Genomic DNA, 23,263 nt, shown 5'->3' with positions numbered 1-23,263 from the left:
ACTGCTCCATTTAATATTTCCATCTTACAAAATTGTTCCATAACATATGTAACATAGTTCATGTTCATCAATTAGCAAAGCCCCTGGAATGATTGTTTAAGACAAAAGTGCTATAAAATGTTCTAATCATCATCACTACCATTACAAGCCACAGAAAAAGACTATTTTGACAATGTTATGGTCTCTTTACAGGTGACCTTCAGCAGTTATGACAAGAATAAAGAAAATATGAAAATATGCAGGTGTTTGTGTGTGTGTGTGTGTGTGTGTGTATGTATATATATATATATATATATATATATATATATATATATATATATATATATATATATATATATATATATATAAAAGATACAAATGTAATACAACAGTGATTAAATTGAATGAAAGGTTCCCTTTTGGTAGCAGAAAGAGCCATGCTACCAACTTTCGTAAAATGGTAAAGAAATCATTACAGGTTATTTCAATCAGAGAATGAAAGAAAACCAAATAAGGACACTGCTCAAAACAACCTGTAACAACAGCTGTATCATTACCTATGCCACTTTCCTTTCATTAGTTTTAGTCACAATGCCAAGTTGTTCAATTAAAAAAAGAGTTCTGCTACATTTTGTATGTGTTTTCTGAAAAGACCTCATCAAACACAGAGATCAAATTTGTATTAAGAAAGACTAATGTCGAAAAAATGAAAAACTTAACATAAAAAACAGGAAGGAAAATCTATCAAGAGTGCACAGTATCATTGACTAAAGTGATCCGGACAATTTTAGGAATGTGTGTTTGGGAAAGTCAGTGGAGAGAGAGAGAGCTGTATGTCAGCAAAGTGCAAAAAGAACCCAGCCGTACCAAACAGCATTGAACCGTCAGCGCTATTTACATGGCTGCCTGGTCCACCTCACACATACGATTTAGCTATTGCCTACTCTAATAATACAAATAGCAGTCAAAGATATATTCTGTGTTTGGAATAACAAAGTCGCCACGTAAATGAAATACACTGTAGTATCAGCAAAAGCCGGAGCTCAGATGGTTACGCATATATTGAGAATGTGTGGATACGTGGAGGTGGGAACACATAAAAAGAATAGCTATGTAGGACACAGGAGGAAAGTATGCTTTCACACTGAGATAAGGCTAACGTTTCATAATAACATAGTGTGATGGCACAGATTAAACTTGTGTTAGTTATGACTGCGTATATATGTGCTCCCACATGTGTGAGTGGGTTCAGAAAGCACAGCAACATGAGACAGAACATCTGGGTGTTTTTATTTGGGGGTGAATAACTGGAGGAGTGTGCAGCATAGCAGAGTGGAAAGTTTGGAAAGAGTGTGAGTTTGGTATATTTAGGCGCCTCTGTGTGTGTGTGTGTGTGTGTGTTCACCGGGGGTTTTTGTTCGGTGAGAATGTCGTCTAGATCACATGGTCATGTGGCAGCAGGAGTTAAGGATCAGCAGGTCTGGCACAAATGTCAGTCTGCTTCTCCCAGCCATGTCCTCCTTTTCTAGTCCATCAAGTGCCTCCCTCTCTCTCTGGCTCTCTTATTCTCTCTGACTACGCCCCTCTGTCTCGCGGCATGTTGGCCTTCACACCACTGTGCTCACAGAGGGGTCTGACAGGTTGAGTTGGCCGGTAATGTCCGTTGGATATGGCTATAGATGAACGGGACACAAACAAAACAGAGGAGTAATTTTTTTTTTTTTTCCCATCAGCACAAGTAACAAAGAAAAAACAACTAATAACCATTGACCTGTGATTAGCTGTCATTAATGAGGCAAATCCCCCATCCAAGCTGTGTTTGGTCCCTGACTGGAACAGCCTCAGTCAGGACAGGGACAAGCTCTCTCTGGGTCTCGAGTGCACCGATTGATCATGCTGCACTCCTCTTATATCTTGAGCTGGAAATGTCTCTTTAAAAAGCTCTAACGACATAACTGTGAGATCCAGAGGCTCTCTGCCCAAAGGTAATTATTTACCTGACCAAGACATATTAGGCCTATCACCATAGTAACTGTCCTAATGCCATGCAATGACTACACATCATGCAGCATCGAGCCCTGAAATTCTGTTCCTTCAAGCAATTTATTGAGCGCATCACATCACTGAAGGGCAATTTAATATGAATGTAATATCAGTTTGGATTATTACTTTAATATAATCTAATAACCCACTAAATGCAATATTATATCTTAACAACATGATTATTTTATTTATGTACAGGCAATGCAGAGTTGTGTCATGCCACATTGAATCCTGGGGAGGTGCAACCATGAATTGTAATCTTTTCATCTTTTCACAAAATAATGGTCAGCATTGTAAATTTGGGCACAGCATGTTGGTTGGGGATGGCCTCACTGACAGCAACAGCATTTACGAGTATCAGCATTCCGAATCACAGCCGACAGCGCTCCCTGTCTGCAGACAGGCAAACGGCACAAGGAGTCTAAGTCTACAACAACCACAGGAGTCATGCTGGTAGAGGAAGAGAGAGGCAGTGTGGCATGTGGTGTAGACACCGACATTTAAAACTCCATTCAAATCCATTTATAAAAAACACTCATATAAAAGAAAATGATGATAAGGACTGAGATGGGTACACATCAGTTCAGAGGGATGTTTTTGCTTCATTTGTTTGGCTAGAGGCCTGCTGAAGTCCTTTCTAAATGCCACATCTGTGTCATCTTTGAAGGTCTGCATGCTATATGTCTAGTGCTACCAACACAATAAGCTTGTTAGGATGTGACAGGATAGAATAGGCTAAAAACATGTTTCTTAAATCCTGTATGAACAAATGAAATAAATATAGTATTATCCTTTTCCTGATATATTATCCATTACATTTCACCTATTCCTCATATCTAAGCGAGAGCAAATTTTCCATCTTATTTGACTTAATTTTGTTTTCAGATGCAAATGACCTGGGATGCTTTGGAGATAGCAAAAAGAACAGAAATGTTATCCCTTTGGCGATATTGTTTATGTCAGATGTCTAAATGGCAAAAGTGAAGACATTTTTTGGTATCATTTCACACATAAATGGAGTCTTTACATGCTGAACATAAACAATATCACTCCAGGACATTGACAGTCAGAACCAGAAAACCAAACATAAAAACTGAAGAGTATGCTAACTGAAAGGGACAGATCAATGCGATAATACGGTGGCCTGTATTAAAAATAGCTGTTGTTGGGATTGTGTGCACTGCCTCCCCAGGGACCGATGCTCTTTAATGTGGTTGCTGGCACTTGCTGGACCTGTGGAAACATGAAAGACTGGACAGGTGCAGGTAGGAATGCATCCTGTAGAGAGTTATATCATTCAGCACAATACTTTATCAGCCTGGACCCAAGAACCCATCCGTGGAATGTCTCCTGGAAATGAAACTCACAGCGTACAAGACTTGGTAATGCTGCAAAGAAGACATTTGGTGGTTAAAAATAAACAGGGAAGTAGACCTGTTGAGGGAATATTCATGTTTATTTCAATGTCATGTACTAGCTTTTGTTTAGCCAATTAACCGTGCACTGTGTGAGACGTAAAGGAAATGTGACTTTGTGTGTGACACCAACCACATAAAATGGGACAACTAAAGGGAGGTGGAAAAACATGGAAACCCTTTTTTTTTACAAGACTGAGCAGTGAAGAGGAGGACAACGCACACATATAAGAAAGAACCAAAGAAGTAAATGAATAAAAACATGTCGGAGCGTCAAAATAAAGTCCCATCCAGGATAGGCTCGGGAGAAGTTCCAGCCTAGGCTTTTACCTTGACCCCTGAATCTACCTTGGCCTGCCTTTGTGTATGGTGCTAATGTAAAATTGAAGTTCAAGGTCATACCCACAGGCCCAGAACTCAGTCTTAACCTGCATCCTTCAACAGCATGGCTCCCTACAGCTAACGACTAAATCCCTGATTGGGCTTTCCCAACAGATGTCTGGATGGTGCACTGATGGCTGACAGACATGTGGCCATGACCACAACGCCATGTGTGAGGGTGAAGAGAGTCTGAGATGAGACGTCGTTTTTGGTTTGTTCGGGTTGTTTTGCGAGGAGAGATGAGGCGACAGGGGAGAGGAGGGAGAGAGAGTGAGAGAAACAGGAGGTGGAAAAAGGAGTGAGAGTGAAGGGTGGATAGGAGAGAGAGCAGAGAGAAGTACAGGGCAGGGTGTCATTTCTTCATCTCCTTACCGTGTCTTTGGAGGACCTACGTCTCTTGATGGTGGAGGCCAAGGTGGTACTGACGGACCTAAAAGAGGCTTTCTTTTTGGGCTCTGGATCTGCTCTACCACTTTTCCTATCCTAAAATAAATATACAGTATATGTAGAACAATTATTTACGTTTTCTGGAGGAGTGTATTGGTTTAAGTCTCCAACCGTCACCACCCACCAATACTTCTACTGCGACTGTAATGCTCTTCTCCTAATACTACTTGTATCCAGTGTGTGTGTGTGTGTGTATATATATATATATATAATAAACTGTCTCTTGCTAAAAGATTTTTTTGGTTGTCTTCAGCTGTTATCATCAAAAGGCTTAAGCTAAAATCAACATAGCGTTTCCTATTCACTCTGCATCGTCGTCCTGGCTTTGAGGCACAATACAGTGCTTTCATACAGAAGAAGGATGCTGGCACGCACTATGTTGAGAGATACTTACAAAAGTCTTCTCATATACTCATACAATCCTGAGACTCCAGAGGGGAAGAGGGCTACTGAGAATGGCGGGATGAAAATTAAAGCCATTCCCAGTTCTTACTTCTTTGTAATGGAAAGCAAAAAGCATTAGCAAAGGAAATGGGCAAAATGAGAGCAATCAAGACAGACAGAATCATCTCTTTTGGTGTATATAAAGGTAGGAGTGGTTCGACTGTTTCATGGGGTGAGGGGGATGAATAACCGATGACGAAGTAATCGAAATTGAAACTCAACACAGTCTCTTACCATTATACCCACGGCATGAGTATAATGGCTATGGCAGCAAAGGAGGATTGTTAGGGCTCATAAGAGGGGCAGGATAATACCAGGGAGAAGGGGAGGTGACTTCAACCAGAACGCATGCAGTACATGAACCCGAAAAGGAAAATGCAAGATGAATGACATGACAGTTGACCTTAGCCGGCTCCGTCCTTTATAGTCTTAGAACTGGACTTGGGCCTCCTGGTTTGCCCAATTAGAACCTGATCCCACCTAGTTGACACTCACTTTGACAAAGGTGTGAACCAAAACCAGATTGGGGAGGGGGGGGGTCATAAATATTTTTATTGCACTTTATTTTACAGTACTAAAAATTTATTTGCTAAGCAGTAGCTCAAGAGTCACATATTACTTACACATTTATTTGAACCATTTATTTGAACCAACTGACTGACCTTCAGTTAAGTTGCCAATAAAAAGAAATCCCTTATCATAAGCTGAAACAAACCTGTAGAATAAAGTGCATTCTGAAGTTCTTACAAAAATACAACGGTGCAAGCATATTTCTGACTACACAGGCTGGGACATGTTTGTTCTTTCTCCAAGGCAGCATAGTAGGGTTTCTCCATCACAGTACACACGTTAACATTTCAACCAATGAGTGACCTTCCTGTTTGCCTTTTATCCCCATGGAGGAACTCAGATGCAGAGAAAGCGTGACTGTGTGGAGTGCTCGCCACTTTCATCCATTGCGTCTGAAACCCTTCTGATGAGCCGGCGTCTCGGAGCCGGCCGGCAGCGCCCAGCCGGCTCCGAGCAAGCTGGTGCTCGATCTGCACCTGGTCTGCATCGTTCTGAAGTGCAAATGTGTTCAGGGCAGATGCGAGCGGTCATGCATTAGGACAGGTACCGTGTGAGGCGGGAAGCTTCGATGGCCTGCTGCGCTGCACACCATGGCATGAGCATTACACTGCCACGTGGCATGAATGATTCTGCCTTTCGATGGGAAATTTATTCGCTGGTGCTTCAAATCCACCGTCTGTGTGTCAATTCATTTCATATACCTATCTATCCACATGTCATATCCTGTGATATTTTGTTCTTTTTCCTTTGGCTCATATAAAAATAGATTGGGAAAGAAAACAACAAAATCCAGATTCATTCTAATTATACACCCTCATCAGTGTTAGCCCCTGGACTTTTTGTGGGTGGGATGTGTGGGCAGAATAGCCATGCCATTATGTCTTTGGACACTAGTGGATGTAAACAGCCTTCAGGCCAAAACACTGATGTTAGGCAGGTAATCCAATACAAACACTGTTCAGCTTGTATTTCTGAAAGACCTCAAGAGAAAGCTGTGGGCATTATCACTGTGCAGTTCTCTGAGTCAGGGAGGGAGGGGTTGTGTTGCTTTGTGGTGCAATATTTGTCTAAAGGTCAACCATTAAAGAATGAAATCCATATTAACTGGCTCACGTAAAAATCTATAGTTCCATAGTGTGCAGTTTTAATATTACTGATTTGGGCTGCAGTCATCCTCAGCAGTGTGTCTGATGTCTACAGAAACTGTGGTGGTGGAGCCATTAGAACTTCAGCTGGGCATTTCAGTGGGTGCGGGGGGGGGCCGTCCTCCTTTTCGCCAGCTTCCTGCTGATTGCAGGCCAGTGACCCAGCATGTACAGGCCCAGCCTAGGGCTTTGCCACCAAGGGCAGAAGATCTGAGCACAGGCAGAACAAGCGTCTGATCTCCACGGAAACCCCACTGGGACCCTCACCTCACGTGGCCTTTCTGTTAGAGTAACGCCCAGCATGCGTCTGCCTTATGCGTCTGTGCGTGTGTGTGTGTGTGTGTGTGTGTGTGTGTGTGCATTGCTCCTCCCAGTGGAAACTTTGTAGAGGAGTATGGAGAAGCTGTTTCCTCAAGGTGCGAGCTGATTGGACAGTGGAAGACGTGGAAGGAATTGATCCTTAGCATGGATCTGCAGTGAACTGCTCATAAGATCATAATCACAGTGTCACTGTACCAAGGAACATTATACAGATTTGCACAACATTTTTTCATCCTAGTCTACAGTCAAAGTCTACTGTAGGCTAATAGAGTATTCATTCACTACAGTTGTCTTTTATCAATTATCTCTCGCAAGTATTATTATAAATAAAGTATACATAAACATACATAAACATTTTGTCATTAAGTTGGTCTCCGTGATGCACAACCCTTTTAGTTTAAAAGTAACCTTTTGACCTTTGGCTTCTGCAAAGGTCAGGAACTGAACATGCATCTCACTATAACTAGCTGCACTGTTTGAGTGATGTGTCCATGTTTATCTCAACATTATCTTTTCAACGTAGCCCTTAAACTGATATGTTACATAGCACTGGAAGAAAATAATTAGTCCCCATGTATTGTGAGGAAGCTAGCAGGTAGCAGCAGTGTGCATTCAGTAAAAGGCCCACAGAGGGGCAGTCATACCTGTAGGTTCTTCCTCCAAACATTAACTGCTGCAAAAGCCAGCTGCATCTGCTTCCTACGAGCATCCTTGTGCCGCTTGTATGCAATCTCAATAAAGATGAGGAAGATCCCGGCAACGATTCCACCAGCAACCAACATAAACACACCTGCAAAGCAGCCATTGCACAGTCTCAATGTTTTAAAAGAGGCAATAAAATCCAAGAACAACCCATAAGCTATATAAGGATTTCCAGAGATTTAGATAAATAGAACTTGTGATAGTGGTGATTCAGTGAAGAGAAAGAATCATTTGTATATCATAGGTTCTGCTTGAACCATACCTGCCATGTTCTCAAAGGTGAGTGTGGCTGGCGCATTGCTCCTGGAGTCACACTCCTGGTATCTCACCCAGGTTTTATCCAGGTCCTCCATGAAACCATTCTCATGGGAACTGATGGTTTAGATGACACATTTATCAGTTCAGCCATTCTGACTGGTACCACTTAGTGAGATAAATCAGGCTGAGGAATGAAGCAGCCAAAGACCAGAGACAGCATAAGACTACTCTCGGGTGGGCTTACCTGAGAATGGCCAAGGAAACGTTTTGCTTCCATGGGCTGTCCTTTCGCATACCGATGCCAAATCCCGAGCGGAAGAACAGTTCCCCCGTGGTGACCAGATCACACTTCTGCGAGGCTTCAAATTCCAGCACGGCTGAATCCCAGATGAAAGCGTGGAGTTTGCTAGGGCAGGGCGGAGACAGGAGCACATTACTGTGCCTCTCCAGCTCCTCGCCAACCGAGTCACGATTGGTTATGTGAAAGAGTGAGACTTTGAGAAGTCTTTTTGGATTGAGGACACAGTTGTGTAAACTACTGTGAACCCTCTAAACCTAATTAATTCAAGTCTTGTTCACTTAGTCGATGAAAACTTTGATTTCAGTTTCTTTTTTCCTCCAACAGGCCCTAAACAACACTGGCCCTCTAGTGTTAGTCCAAGCTGTGAAGTATCACAATGATTTATGAATGTCACCCTTTCAAGTGCAACTCCCTAACCTGCTTTGTATTCTCGTCAATATGGGTTCTGTGAATAACCCAAAGCACTGGGTTATCCACATTCAACTTCTTATTTGCTCACCTAAAGAGTGTGTCTCGCATCACTTGGGTAACATGGACTGAGGTATTGTATACATTTCTTTGATGTTCCTTTTTATCTCTCGGACCACACTTGGAATGGAACAACGGAGTTGCTGCTAATTTCTGTTTTGTCCCAGTCCGGTCACTGCTATGTTTATGAACCTGTTTTTTTGTTCCATTGATCTTCTGGCCCAAATCCAACATGGTTATGTTACTCCCTATGTCCTTTTTGTTAGTCTCCCCATTTGCATTATCTAAGAAAACAAAGAACGGACTAGCACAATTCCCACAGGCGCTGCTAACCCCTCGGCGCAAACCACTGGGCTGAACAGAGAGGTGACTCACCCATCTCGCACTGCCTGGATGGCTTCAGCGGCGCTCTCATAATTGTGCTTCTCCATGTGGCGGTACATGGTGCTGAGCTCGACTTGGCGCCGGAAGTAGATGTCCACCGAGCTCTGCTTCACCGTGGCATAGATGAACTTGTCTGATGGGTTTCGCAGCTGCATTGGCACCGGCACAGGGGGAGATAATCCAAGTCACGTACAATCACCAAAGCGATTGTCCACCTTAAGTGCTTCTCAGTGAATTAGCCTGCTGGTTTTAGAGGCATGAAGTCAGACTTTTTTTCTGCATGGCAACATTTACCAGTGACAGGAAGCTGGGGCCCGGGGGGGGGGGGGGGGGGGGGGTGGTTTGGATGGTGGAAGTTAATAGGGCAAGCCAAGGTAAGCATGTCCTAAAATGAAAGCAGGCATGCCCCAGCATCCAGCATGTTGAACAGCTACCGCTGGGAGCATTTGTGTCATTCGATGGTTCCCAGCATGCCTTGAGCCTGCTGTGTAAAATAACCCCAGCATGCCACATACCTGATTATGCTGCAAAGTATAGCTGAACTAACCCCTGCATTATCTCTTTGATATGTACATTCACTGATCACATCAGTAGGGTAGGTAGAGCAGAGGTTCCCTGTGCTTTTACAAAGGGATCTAAAAATATACTGAGATTAAGAGGTTTGTTGGGTCCTTGACCGACCTAATTACATGCCCCTGATGCTGAACCATGTAAAACATGAGATGTGTGGGCAGCACAAATGATGTGTTTGTTTTCTGTGCACTTTACTGATGCAGTGAGGTCACCCTGTTCTTGGTGAGCTCACCCTGGGGTCGTTGATGCCGGTAATGCGCTCCTCAGGCCGATCCAGCACTAGGAAGGCTGCCAAATTGGCAGTGTAAGATGCGACTATGATCATAGCAAAACCAGCCCACACCATACCTAAAATCCTCGCCGAGAAGCTTCGAGGGGCCCCTGTAAATAAAGGATGAGAGAGACGTAGTGAGGAAGGAGAGGATAGAGGGAAAAAAAGAGGGATGATTTATGTCCGCTACAAAATCAATCCCGTGTTATGGGTGTATTTCTATGCCAGACGTGTTTGAGTAAGTAATACTCTTGGCTGGCGGGTACCTTCTCCGATGCCGGAGTTCAGCAGTACGCCCCAAGAGAACCACATAGCCGAGGATAAGGTGAGGGCATCCTCTTCTTCCTCTTCACTGTTCACTTTAAACCTTCCGAAAGGGCTGTGGATCGAAGCGCACGTTAATCCAAGAGGCTTGAAGAAAACGAAAAGAAAAGCCATTTTCTTGCAAACCTCAGTGGGCATTGCTCTACAGATGTTGTCGTCATTTCGTCATGTCATTTGACATGAACTCCTTTGATGTGTTCAGTGCTCCCCGCAGGAGCTGGCAGGGGTGGCGTGAATGTGGCATGCATTTGCCGTGGTGGGTGGTGAGAAAAAAGCAGAGCTTCTTTTACCTGAAACGGTCTAATAGGTAGAGCATCACCGCCACAACGTGGACCGACAGACCCACCAGTAGCCACAGAGTGCTTTGAAAGGGCTGCATGAACGAATCCAATGTGCTGCGCGGGATTTCCTGCATTTGACCACATGGCATTATTCACAGCGCGAACGAGCAACACCCACGCTAGCAAATGTGCCACCATATGGAGCATCTAGCACTTTCTGCAGTTGGACTCACAGTAGGTGTATTAATAGATTCTAGCCCAAAGACCTAACAGTGGCTTCAAAACAGTTTTCTGTGCGCAGATATGCTCAGCTACGGGAAATTAATTAATGAGAAGAGCTGTAAAATATTTCTAGGCAGAACATCTCCCGTCCAGTTCTCTGGGGAGTTTTTGCGTAATTAATCAAACTTTAACTGCTTTTTCGTGACAAGGTTTAAATGAATTTGACCCCAGCTCTGGGCCTTATTACATTTCTTATTACAGCATCTTTATCAAATGCTTTGCTGAGAATGTGGGGCATGACTTTCATTTCCCTTGGCATTAAATATTGTGTTTGTGGTGCTGAGTATCTTACATGCCATTTCACCCTACCTTTTTGACAAGGATGGTAAGCCCTTGGTACTTAAAGGGTTTGGAGAACTCAATGTACTGGGCTCGCTCATTGTTGATCGTGAGTGGAGCCACAATCATGTCTGCCAAGCCACCCAGGAGTTCACCCATCATGCCATTCCACTCTTTCTTGTTGCTGTTATTAACCTGATAACAGAGCGTAAATCACATTCTGTAATTTGTCACACTTGAAGGGCTCCCAGCGATGCCAGTGAATCATAATTACACCTGTGAGCAATGGCTCTGTTAGCTGTACACACCCTCAGAAGCAGACGTCATAACTCAGCAGTGACCTTGGGAAAAATGGAACAGGGAATTCGAGGGGGCTGAAGGCAAATCAATGAGCTCATATTACTCACGCGTTCCTGGGTGCCGAACTTTCCGTCAGCCACAAGATGCACTTCATAGGTGAAGTTCATTGTCATTGCAAGCTTGATCAAGAGGTCAATGCAGAATCCATAACAGCACTGAGGCACTATGGGCCGACCTATACAAAAGCGCAAGCCAGCCAATTTTATTCATCCAGATCAAATCCAGGCATAAACATATCTATCAGTGCAACATCTTTTTACCTGGAATAGTCTCATTTGGGCCAGTGCAGATCACTTTTTTGATCAGAACTCCATTAACAGTGTGCTCCTCCTTGCAGGTTCCATCTCGGAGGGTTGGTTTCACGTAAACAAAGGGCTCTTGGTGAATTGTGACAATCTACCATGGACGCAAAAGGCTTAAGTTTCTCCATGCCAAAACAAACGCGAGACGTTTTGGCAAAACCGTTAATGAGCTACTGTAAAACAGATCAATAGACACCTTCAGTCTTGTTGACATCTGATAGCCTCTTGGTTTCTCAGTCTCTCCTCCAGGCCAAATGATCTTCCTCTGAGTGTTCATCACAACCTATAAGGTTGATAAAAGATTTGTCAGAGAGGTGTCTTTTTCGAATGGCTGTAAGTGTCACATTGCCGTACGGTGCTGTTTCTAAAAAGGCAGAGGTGAGCACATACTTGCGAGCCATTGTACATGCCAACTTGCACCAGACGGGTCTTCTGGTAGTTGAGGATGCTGTAGTGCGCAAACCTCCTGTCCCCATCATCATTAAACTCCACACGGCCTGTTAGGCCATCTGGATACTTGGATGACATCAGCACTCTAGGAGGGGGTCGAGAGTCGAGTGAGAGACAGCACAAAACCCTTTGCCCTCTCTCTCTCTCTCTCTCTCTTCAGTGGCGATAAGCGATACAGACACTGACGAGAATGACAGTGTTTTTTGGGTTTTTTTCACATTTTGGATGGAGAGTGCTGGTGGAGGCATCAAAGATAAGGACCGTTCCCAGGGGTGGATGGGGTTAGAGTGTGCCGATATTGCACAGGCAGGAAAGAAGGAGGTCTGCAAGGATATGACACTAATACAAACACAAACATGCCAGGCTTGGGTCTGACGTGAGGTTCATGCTGGACTCAAAATATCACATTCTCAGTGCGATTTAACAGGTCTGGTCTGTGTTTGTAAAGTGTTATCCTTGCGCCCCCTATAAGTCGTGACCAATTCATTCAGACGCCTTACATATCCCATGGCATGTTTATACTAATCTACCCTGAAACCTTAATTTTCACGTATGCCTCGAGCGTGGCTTGTTTATTTCAATATTTTCAGTGCGAAAGCCGGAGCGCGCGCCAGCGCCGGCGCTAAAGCACGGTGATGCACCAGAGCAGATGGCACAGTGAGAGCGAAGCAGCAGCCGCACATCCGCTTCTCCGGGCCTCACCGTTTGAAGAGCGGCCCGGTCTTCCAGATGTTCGTGTTGCCCACACAGCCCCGGGGCGGCTCCGTGATGTTCTCCTTCTCAAAGAGCTCCTGGATGGACTGGGCCACCACAGCCACGGCATCGTAGATGTGGGCTGACTCGTTCTTGCCATTGATTAGCTGGAGGCCAAGCAAGCCTGCCCGGTTGACAACAGCGCATGACGTCGGGCAAAGGTTCACAAACGCAAAAAATCTCAGTCCAAGACAACATAGCAGAGAAAGACGTGCACAGGATTATCAAGAATGCTCGAGGCTGACAGGGAGGGCTATGTGACATACAGGTGTGGGGGGGGGGGAGGTTGGACAGAGTGGACACTGAGAAGACAGCGATGGGAAGATTACTTGTGCGTACAGAAGCTGGGAGGGGGGCAGAAAGAAAATGCGGTTGTATCTTACCATTGTATTCACACTTCAATGTGGCGGTAGCAAAGCACCACTTACAAATAAACTCATGACAGCCAAACCGTAACAATGTACGTGCATTCAAACCAACATGGATTACCACAACTCTCTATTGCATCATTTGTAGTCTACTGAAAGAAAGGACACACACTTAAAGATGAAACAAATTAAGCGTTAGACATAGAGCACAATACAATGAGCAGAAGATCAATGTGTTTAAAACCTTTAAACACGTAGATGTTTAAATGTTCAAACACAAAAGTACAGCACAGACACTGGTTTGCCGATGTGGATATCAAACTGTAATTATATAAAAGCACTAAGGCCAACACGCCCAATCTGTTGCACAATCTGTGACAGAGAGAGAGAGCGAGAGGGAGAGAGAGAGAGAGAGAGAGTGAGAGAGAGGGAGAGAGAGAGAGAGAGAGAGAGAGAGAGAGAGATAGGGATGCAGTGGTGGAAAAGTACATACCATCTGGAGCTTCACTCAGTGCTTTACCAGACATCTCCCTTTCTCCGACCAGCCACACGTAGCCAGAGCCTGTCATATTGAGCTGGCGTGCTGCTTTGTAAATGGCTGCAGCCTCGTCTTCACTGTGATTGGATAGAGGATGTTAGTACTGAGGACATGCTGACTACTATAACGTCAAGATGATGGTTGGGCTAAAGAAGGTGAAGGATCAGAAGGCAAACCCGGGAAGACTCAAACGACTGAGAGACTCTCCCAATGATCCCTTTATATTAAATGGAAGTCATGTGGAATCACAATAACTTCTTTCCAAGAGCTAATCCAAGGCAATAAAGGCACTGATTAGTCATGTGCAGATAGACCCTACTTTTGGGACGCAGGTTTGAGTCTCAGCTATGAGTCTCAGCTATTCAGCTACGCTATGTGATTTCTATTGCTATAAGTCTGTGACGATGCGACTTGCTGCATTATCACTGAGATGGAAGGGCTACACTCATGCTCTGCAATGTAGCAGCTGACACAGTGTCTGCATGGTCTTGTGTTACACACTTTCAAATCTCCAAGTGCCCTGAACCAATTCACACTGCAGGCAGGACTTAAGGCAACAATGAACAGGCATATTTATGCAAATTCAGATTATTTCCACAGGTTAAGAAGGCCTTTACCACAGTCTGCCAGCATTTCAGAATAATGCGAGAGCAATTAAAGCGCTCCAGGAACAGAAATTGTTAAGTAAATTATAAACTTCAGATAGATGTAAATGGCTATATTTAGCAATTCCTATATATACATATTTCAACAAAAAAAATCTGACAAAACACTGTTTGGATTGCCCAGTTAATCATTCTGAACTTGTCCTGAGCCCTGTACGGTGGGGCGTTCTCTATACTGATGTTGCCAGTACATTAGGTGACGGGCGTGACCGAGCTCACCTGGCAGACAGTATGATGACTCTGGCCTCCAGCTCCTTGGCCTCCTGGAGCAAAGCGGTCAGATTGGTGTCTTGACTGAACAGGAGCACTTTCTCTGCCTGGAGTTAGGACACAAGATCAGTGGCATGATGAACTTGCTGCCAGCCTGAGCCATGCTCTGCAGCGCTCACACTTGATGTGTTTGTCTCACTTTTTTTTTTTTTTTTTGGAAGGGATTGGGAAAAATGGAGCAAAAAAGGTTTCCGTGATAATCTGCTTAAAATAAAAAAAAAAAAAAAGGAAGCTCGGAGGAGAAAAAAGTTCTGCATTTTTTAATTTTTTTATTTATTTGCATGCAAACTGAAGGGAAACAAGACTCCAAGGAAGAGCGTGCATGTTAGAGGAAGAGAGAAGAGAAGATTGATGCAACCGGAAAGCAAAAATCGGGTGGAGGAAAAAGGAGCAGGGTGGTGGTGGTGGTGGTGGTGGCTTCTTTTCCAAAGGAAAATGCAAAAAGGCAGTAATGTTGCAGAAAGGTGGGAGTAACATCTGGATTGTGCCTGTCCCACATGACCAGATCTCCACGCACTGTGTCAAAAGAACAGACTTGCAAATCTTGCTGGCTTCAGTACATGCATTCCTTTACACGAAAATAAAAAAAGAGGGGGATAAGGGGGGGGCGATTCTTTTGTTGAAATTATACGTTGTAAAATGAAAAGATAAAAATAATAATCCATTCTCGATTGAAATCATAAAAAGAACCCAAACATAAATAGACGTGCTAGCAGGATTCTCTGGAATCTGTTTGTTGATTTTTTTTTTTCTTTTTTTCTTTATTCGACTGGTTTCTAGTTGCTACGTTCAGAGAACTGTTGGGCGGCGTGCATTGACCATGCAAATATACCTTGGGTCCTCGCTTGTTGTCATAGGACAGTTGGTCGAGGTTTTCATAGTTCCTGTTTTTACTCTGATGAATAATGTGCACAGGGAAAATATGCAGACACAGAAGAATATTATAAACAGGTATAAATGGTGTGCAGTAAAGCATTCCAACAAATCTCCACTTTTCTGCTTCAAACTGGGAAACTCTAACCCTGGGGCTTGCAAAAATATCAAGCAATACCACAGCGAGCAGACAACTCCAGCCAATCCTTATTATATTATTTAAAAAAAAACTCACTGCACTGAAAGTTTTTTTAATCTTATTTGACCTACACCTAATTAAATGCATAACAGACTTCTGAAACCTCTTCGGTTTCCCTGATGTAATACTCTAAATAATATATAGCCATGTGTCATAGTCTTTTTAGTTATGATGCATATTTAAAAGGACTTCTGTTTAATAGTGAGTCGAGGTTGAAGGGAAAATGAATAACAATGGTGCAAGTAACAGCAGTCGCAAACATCTCTTTAAAAGTCTGCAAAAAAAACCACCATGAATCTACACCCACTGCAGCCCATGATGTGTAGCTCATCACCACTCTCAGATATGGAGAAGCAGACATAAGACATCCAAACCAGTAGGAAAAATTCCATCCACTTCCTCAAGATCAGTCACATACTTCTAATCCACTGCACGTCATGGCTCTACTCATGCGTCCCTCTTCTGTAACTCTCCTTGATGAGACAGCTTATTTCAGGCTTATAAACAAAATGTGAAATACGGAAAGTGGAAATCTGTGCACACAGAGCTACAGGTTTGCTGTCTGTCTACTGCATTTAATCTGCACATTATCCCTAGCAGAGCAAATACAGGGGAGTAGATGTGTGCAACGACGTCGTTTATCTCACGCTACCGATGGAAGACTGAAACTCAAAAACCATTTATTATCGTTTCGCCTTTAACCGTTTTCCTTTGACGCTCTATAGTCTTGCACACTTATACACGCTGTCGTTAAGGCTTTCATTTCTAATTTGAATGGGATGATGGAGGCTTTTGAAAGGGAATGACTGCGGCAGCAAATCTCCAGATAACCATAAGTGCTTACAAACTTTGTTCAATTTCAGGACCTGTTACAACACTTAAATGTCTCTTCATTAGGTTTTAAAAAACTGAACAAGAAAAAAAAAAAGCAAAAGTTTTCTCATATTTACAGCTCAAGAGTCAGAGATCCAAGCAGAAAAGCACAGATAGATGTTCAAAGCAAGCATATATATTCAAAGCTAATTACAATTTTATATTATTTGCATCAAAATCTGTACCACACAGTGCATTCAAAGCCTGTGATCAGAGAGTAAAACAGGCAGCCTGCAGCGTTTTCTGAGTCTTCCCAGATGAGTTTTCAGAAGAGAAGAAAACTGCAGCATTTAAAATGAGCAGGCCTTGAGGCTGGCTTGACTGCACATGACATTACAGTGGCACTGAGGTTCATTTAAATGTGCTGAGACAGGATAGAAATGCTAGGCTTCTGTCTCACATGCACAGCTTGTTTCAGAAAACGTAGCACAAAACTGAGAAGGATGGATATCTAAACTCAATACCCCAAATCATTATGAACACCAAAGCAAATGCACAATAACATTTGCTCCCAGTCAGAGGTCGAAAGACAACCAATATCATGCATACTTTTTCAGAGAGAGATTAGGCTCATCTTCCATGCATGACACCCACAGATCTCTAGCCTCTGGGCACAGTAATTAAATACCCATGACTCGTGCCATTGATTTTTTGCACAGCCCCAGGTTAAGTCCCTCATTTTGCTCCTGTTGCGGATTGAGAGACACGTAGGAGAATTTGACTATGGCAAAAAGCAATGTGAGATGAGTAGAGAAAGTACAAAGTTTTGCAGGTAAACCACTTAAGACGCTGTTGATGCCTCTTGCATAAAAAATGTTAGCCAATGGAAAGAAATGTGCTTACACAACAGAAAAGGAAACAGTTAACGTACATAGAGGACCTCTAAGGCACTGGTTACAGGAACACGCAGACACGTACGTGCGCGCGCGCGCACTCGCGTGTATCCACCCCGGAGCGTGCGAGTCAACAGGCCCACGTGTCTCACCTTCGTCTCCCTCTCCTCCAACAGGGTCTCCAGCCTCTTCTGTGCCGCGCGGCCCTCGTGGTCGTCGCTGACAATCAGGATGATGTGGTTCCAGCGGAACTCGCGCATCATGTCGAACCAGACTTGGGCTTGGTGAGAATACGGAGGCACCGTGCGCAGGAACGACAGGTGGATACTCTGGACATAAACAAAGCAGAGACGGTGGGGGCGTGCTGGTTGCATTGCTAGGTTTGACAAGGCCTGCAGGCAGTAACACTCAAGAACATTTTAATTACTTTAACTGTAATTAATTTACCAGCATGCCCAACCACCTCCTGTCAGCGTGCCACAAGGGAAACCGAAGTGCTATTAACTGCATTTGCTTTATAACGGTTCAATCACAGAAACTCCACCTCCACTGGAAAGAACTTTTCATGCAAAGCCATTTAAAAAGACCACAGTGCTGACAGATGACCAAGGATCAATGGTATCGCTGACAACACATTCCTGCACATGCCCAGCAGTGTGCATGCTGGGATGCGGTTGTCATGGTAACTGCCATGTACTGGGAGCCCATCCTCACGTGCTCACCTTGTCCGAGTAGATGGACATGCGGGTGGTGAGACCCACCACAGGGATGCGGTAGAATCCAGCCGTGTAGGACACTGGTGTGGGGGTCAGGTGGTCATTGGACTGCGGAGGATGACTCACCAAGATTGCATAGACCTGAGAATAGAGGATCAGATGGAGATACAGATTGGAAATGTGTCTGGTAAAAATATACAGAATAACTTTTCATTTGCAGTTAGCATCAATGAGTAGCAACGGTAATGTCAATATTATTGTTTTACAGTTTGTGTGTGTGTGTGTGTGTGTGTGTTTTCACGCCTACGCGCCAGCGCATGCGTAACAGTTTATATGATAGTCCACGCTGATACGTTAGAACGTATAATATGAATCTCCGTCGCTGGTTAAGGCTCTGCCAGAGCCTCGTTCAGCAGAACAAAGCAGCTGTTATCCGACGGGTCGACGCCATGTTGGCCTCGTTTTACATTAAATGCGACTAGGTGGGTTCAAGGAATGGACTTTGTGTACAGGAGTCACGGATAGGGGCGTTAATATTTGATTAACATCGTTCAGATTCCTCATGTGCCCACAGTAGTGGTGTGTCACAATCGTCGCAAACCTCTCCTACAAAACTACGAGGTAGGACACATTCAATCAGAACCGTGAAGCTATACAACCGAAAACAAAAAACAGCCATGTAGTAGCGCGTGCATGATGCTCTATGCCTCCTCAACATGGCAATTTAAGGCAGGGAACGGTCGAGCATTAATAGGGTCAAAAAGGATCTTATAGCTACTGTTGAGTAGGTTACTCTCATTTTAGTCGTGAATAACATCAAGATTCGACATTCTGTCTAAACTCTGAAGATTATAAAAATTCCATCTTCTTGGGAGACTGAATAAAATGTTTATACTACGTATTCTAGGGAACAATTCTAAGAGGTTTGCAAAGTGATTATAGGCAAGGCTGCGTTTTTTATTGATTGGATTCGATTTCAGTTCAATTCAGTTAATTAAAGAATTATTTAATAATTTACTTACATTTAATAATAATAAATACCGAAACCTTTTGCAAAATAATCCAGTTCTGAAATATTTCACTTGTAAATATTTAATTCTAAAAAATAAATAAATATTAACCAAGTACATTCCCTTAATTTTGCGAGACAAGTGAGGAATACCAATGTCTTAGGTTATCATCATTTAGAATAATATAGAATACAGCCCTACAATAACAACGCCCTTTTAGGTATATATAAAATAGAAATAATCCGATTTAGAGGTAAACCTGTGACTTTTTCTTTCGGAGAAACGAAAGCTTCTAGCTTTCTTTTGCTACTCTTTAAAAAATATTACTCATCTCTGCCTCAAATATAATGATCTGTTAAATTTTTTGCAAAAGTGACTGTATCATCCAGTAGAGAATGTTGCTTTTAGTCTGCTGAGCTTTTACCTGGTTTGAGATAAGGTCCTCACACACAGAGAGTGCCATCTGGATCGCGTTTGGTTTATGGGTGACTGAGATTGCGTTCATCTTGAACTTATCTTTGCCATATATATTGTTTGCCTGGGTGACCGCGTCCTTGAACACCTGTTCGTACCGCTTTTGACTCAGGACAGCCCCAATATTTACAATCTTCGGTTCGCAGCCACCTCTTGCACAGGAACAAGAGACGAGGAACGCAAACAATACCAGACGCATTTTGCCTTCGATCAAAGTGGAGTCATTCAGGACGAGTATGCGTTGCGATGTCCGTTGATTACACAGCCCGGTAAACCGATCCCAGCCGACCACGTCCTGGCAGCACTGGAATGTGATCACATTAATCTACTCTGCTGAGGAATGTGTCATTTTCCGCGCTGGTAATGAAACCCGCTCGTTAAGAACGTAACGTCCAACACGCCTTGACATTAATGATGCGCTTTCCTGTTGATATTTGCCTCAAACATTCATTCTGCCTTTACAAATAACCAAGCAAAAACAAATGTAATAAAAGCAAAGTCGAGCGCGACGGGTTTGATTCGATTAAGATTTTCTGGTCTCCCACTCTTGACGTGGTTCCATTCAAGGTTCTCTTTTTCCGCGGGTCCAGTGACCTGATGCTCAGTGTGAGCCGCTGTCCTTGGTACTAAAACTGTGCCCGCGCAATAATGCGCGCTCACTCCCAGATTACGACTGATACGGATGAACGGTCACGCTCGAATAAACTTGGAAATATTTGCATTAACGCGGTGAAATTTTACTGCACTGACAGAATGCTAACAGATGCGGTATGTTTTCCTCCTATGAGGTAGGCAGGTTACATGTGACCAGGCATATTAGATGATGTTTTGCTTAGCTATAGTTACACAAAATGTTTCTTTCCTTCATGAAAGTGTAAGTAATTTTACTTCCATTTCATAATAAATCCGGGTCAAAATTTGACATCAGTGGGTATTTCGTCAGGAAAACATTTCAGTTTGAGTTGTGTCATATATAGTGCATGTCTACATATTTCTAAATTTTTACAAAAACTTGTACAAAAACGCTTGTTTTCACGGACTAGATGATCATTCATCACTGGTCTATGTTTTCACAAAGTCTTTCATATGATGTTACTAGAGGAAACACCAGCTATTATTTGTCCACATTTAATGTGTACAGGTACTATAATGGCTAGAGAGCAGTTTTATACCCAAGAAAAGCAAAGCAGGATGCTTTCTTTTAGGAATAATCAATGAGAGGTTTGCCTCATCCATCACTCGCGATAGGCGTAGAACGCTACAGCAGCGAGAGCGACGGGAAATTCAACGAGACCCCCGTTACCAAGGAAACAAGCATCTCTGGCTTGAGGTGCAAGTCGGTTTTTTTTTTTTAGACAGCATAATTTACAATTATGAAAACTGCTTTTGATTGTTATGAAGGGGAAAAGCAAAGCGTCCGTTCCGAAAGCCATTTGATTAAAGTTTACGATACGAACATTAAAAAACATTAAATAAACATTTATTTATGTGTTATTTTGTCAGGGTTAACGCTTCCTTTTGGCGTTGCATGTTGATTGCATCATCATTGGTTACTGGGAGTACATCACCCACGGCTACAGTAAGAAAAAAAATTCACAACTAAAGACAGACATGCGTGGAATTGTTTGATAATCCTTCTTTTACGCAGTCTCACACGCGCACCGTATCTTCGGCCCACATGCGCATGGAGCGACCTTTACAGGATCAGGAGAACGTCTTTCAGCCCTCTATCCTAAACTATGTGGGAATAATCTATAAAATTGTTACGGAGAAAAAAAATCGATTATTTCCTGATTTAGCAATCATATCCGACACACATTAACGGGATTTACACATTAATTGGATTTAGAATGAGCAGGCAAGATAAAATGCACATATTTAGCACAGATTAATCATATGTCCTCAAATACATGCTTGCTCGTGGACTGCATTAGTCATTCACAGATGGGGATGAAGACATTGCTTCAGTTCAACAGACGCACAAACAGCAGAGTAGGACTGAACATGAAATATCAGTCCGTCAAGGATAAACCATTCCTCTTTTGGTCTGCCAAGCCCATTTGTCTACTGAGACTGGTCTTCCTACATTACGGAAAAACATTTGGGAGCACTAAGATTATTCACTGGATTTAATGGAAAAGCACACAGGAGCAGGGAAGATAAGGTGGGTTGGGGGAGCAGGCAGCTTCACCATTCCGCCCTGAGGTGCTCAGAGCTTCTCAATAAATGATACGACACGACCACAGCCATTTTCCAACCAGGTCTCAGCTCTTAAAGTGTCAACTCACGTCATGCTTACATTCCCTTCTATATATTCCAAGTGCCACACACATGACCTCAGCAACATGTAAGCCTGTTCATACACTACCGAGTGCTGGTAATATGTTACATGTGCGAAAACAACAAGGAACACTGCTTCTCATTAGCATATTATAAGATGACTGACCTTAAAATGAATAATTCTGATTAGAGAGATTACCATATAAATGAGCGGAGATAGCTAAGTATTCTTTTTTTTGGGTTGAGATATTCAGGCTCCAGATAAGCGTAGGGGCCATTAGAGGCTGATGCAAATTATATGCTAAGCACAAATGCAACTCAAATTAGGCAGGGGTGTTTCTGCTTCTCTCCTCTGGAGTCTAGATTGACTCCTTTTGTAGAATATATTCTTTTCGTGGATAATTTAGGAAGGTCTGCTCCATGCAGAAGCTCTTACTCTTAAGGGCACCTAATGAGAAGGCTGTTTCTCCTGATTGTCCAGCACAACAAGTCAAAAGGACCAACTTGCTCCATTCATTTATCATTAGGGCAGGCTGCTGAATATTCTTTTGAGCACATCAGACGCATTCACTTTGCCACTGCTATAAACAGGCTGCTCAAAAATTGGGCTTTGAAATCTTCGAATATGCAGCATTCAACAGCGCACACTACTCTTGCTGTTTAAGACGAAAATCAAAATGGAGTGGTGTACAGGTAACACAAAAAAAGCCTAGTCACTGCAGTTCTGAACTAACAGCGGTGATCTGTTACATCATGCTCAAAACTACTTGGACAAATTAGACTGTTAGGCTGGTGTGATCTGGCTTCTGAAGCAGATGGACCCTGTTGTTTTGTTTGCAAAGACAGTAATACGAGTACAGTTAAAATGTGATGCAGCTGAGTGAAATAAAAGAGGGATGTAGAGAATGTAGCCACCTCATGGACGTGCAGTGTAAGTGCAGTAGAGGCCGGACGTGCGGTGGTGACATAAAGGATTATTATCTAAATTTTAACATGGTAAACAAATAAACATAAACATTGACGAAAATCAAGAATGACTTCATAAGCATCTTAAAAGGATCTAGATTGTATTTTTGCATACATAGAGGAACATTCAATTATATTTCAAATGTTCTGTGTTTATAAATGCATATCCTTTCATCTCAATGTTTCTCTTAACAGTATATATTGCTCTTGTACCAACGAAAAACATTAATTACCATTTATGTATTAACAGATGCATAATCATTTAATCTATTAATTAAATATAATTAATTGTAAAGAGGGGAGAGTAAGTGATGCCAAAAAAAACAATCTGACAAAAGATCCTGCTGATCTTTTTAATTTGTGACAATCTGATCATTCCTTTGGATATCAGATGATCAGATAAGGCTTTCGTGGATCACAGAAGACCATTTGTCAGGTGTTTCGCTTTCTCATCGGGTTTCATGT

General features: G+C 42.9%; 1 protein-coding gene across 5 annotated transcripts; it reads right to left on the bottom strand.

Moving 5' to 3' along the window:
• Positions 1–355: 355 nt before the first annotated feature.
• Positions 356–20,309, bottom strand: grin1b (glutamate receptor, ionotropic, N-methyl D-aspartate 1b). Of its 5 annotated transcripts, XM_035530111.1 has the most exons (21): positions 19,503–20,309; positions 18,075–18,209; positions 17,505–17,681; positions 15,407–15,469; positions 14,524–14,621; positions 13,595–13,716; positions 12,683–12,857; positions 11,921–12,065; positions 11,727–11,813; positions 11,489–11,624; positions 11,276–11,403; positions 10,899–11,063; positions 10,317–10,435; positions 9,969–10,081; positions 9,664–9,812; positions 8,850–9,007; positions 7,950–8,111; positions 7,710–7,819; positions 7,390–7,535; positions 4,191–4,301; positions 356–1,652 (listed from the first exon to the last, which is right to left on the bottom strand). In XM_035530111.1, the coding sequence occupies exons 1-21, from the start codon at positions 19,749–19,751 to the stop codon at positions 1,587–1,589; spliced, it is 2,814 nt and encodes a 937-aa protein (XP_035386004.1). In that variant the 5' UTR covers positions 19,752–20,309; the 3' UTR covers positions 356–1,586. The 5 variants fall into 5 exon arrangements, with proteins under 5 accessions (XP_035386004.1, XP_035386005.1, XP_035386007.1 ...); XM_035530112.1 differs by lacking the exon at positions 15,407–15,469 and having other exon boundaries at positions 19,503–20,306; XM_035530114.1 differs by lacking the exon at positions 4,191–4,301 and having other exon boundaries at positions 19,503–20,303.
• Between the last annotated feature and the right edge of the window lie 2,954 nt (positions 20,310–23,263).

This window comes from Electrophorus electricus, chromosome 9, assembly GCF_013358815.1.
Source record: "Electrophorus electricus isolate fEleEle1 chromosome 9, fEleEle1.pri, whole genome shotgun sequence".
Classification (NCBI taxonomy): Eukaryota; Metazoa; Chordata; class Actinopteri; order Gymnotiformes; family Gymnotidae; genus Electrophorus; species Electrophorus electricus.
This window is presented reverse-complemented; position numbering and strand designations above follow the sequence as displayed.